Here is a 405-nt window from a genome sequence, read left to right as displayed (position 1 = left end):
GATGAGGAAGTGGATGAGCTGTACAGAGAAGCACCTATTGACAAAAAGGGGAATTTCAATTATATTGAGTTCACGCGCATCCTTAAACATGGAGCAAAAGACAAGGATGACTGAACGAACTTTAGCTAAAACCTTCTAGTTACCTTGTCTTACTCTATTTCCAAGATACTTTTCCCCCACCTTCATAGAACCTGTTGCATGCACTTAGCTTCACAGCTTTGCCTTTTTTGGGGATGTATTTATTCCAGACCCTTTCTGCCACTTAGCACCTGTGTAATCAAGCTGAGAATGGGGATGAGGTTGTAAATTGTATTGAAAAAGAGATTACAAATAAAAATCAACAAGTGTGAAATCCCAGGAAAATATATCCATATTTCTGGTTTTGCTGGATTTTTACATTTTTAT

At 37.5% G+C, this 405-nt stretch overlaps 1 protein-coding gene across 1 annotated transcript in view; it reads left to right on the top strand.

Annotated features, from left to right (window-relative positions):
* The window catches only part of LOC103192476 (myosin regulatory light chain 12B-like), a 15,312-nt gene extending 15,198 nt beyond the window's left edge, over positions 1 to 114 (top strand). Inside the window, exon 3 of the mRNA XM_007935467.1 lies at positions 7 to 114. Coding sequence (XP_007933658.1) covers positions 7 to 114 — 108 coding nt within the window. The remainder of the gene's footprint in view (positions 1 to 6) is intronic.
* The last annotated feature ends 291 nt before the right edge of the window (positions 115 to 405 follow it).

This window comes from Orycteropus afer, unplaced genomic scaffold (assembly GCF_000298275.1).
Source record: "Orycteropus afer afer isolate SDZICR_OR568_19922 unplaced genomic scaffold, OryAfe1.0 scaffold00028, whole genome shotgun sequence".
NCBI lineage: Eukaryota > Metazoa > Chordata > Mammalia > Tubulidentata > Orycteropodidae > Orycteropus > Orycteropus afer.
This window is presented reverse-complemented; position numbering and strand designations above follow the sequence as displayed.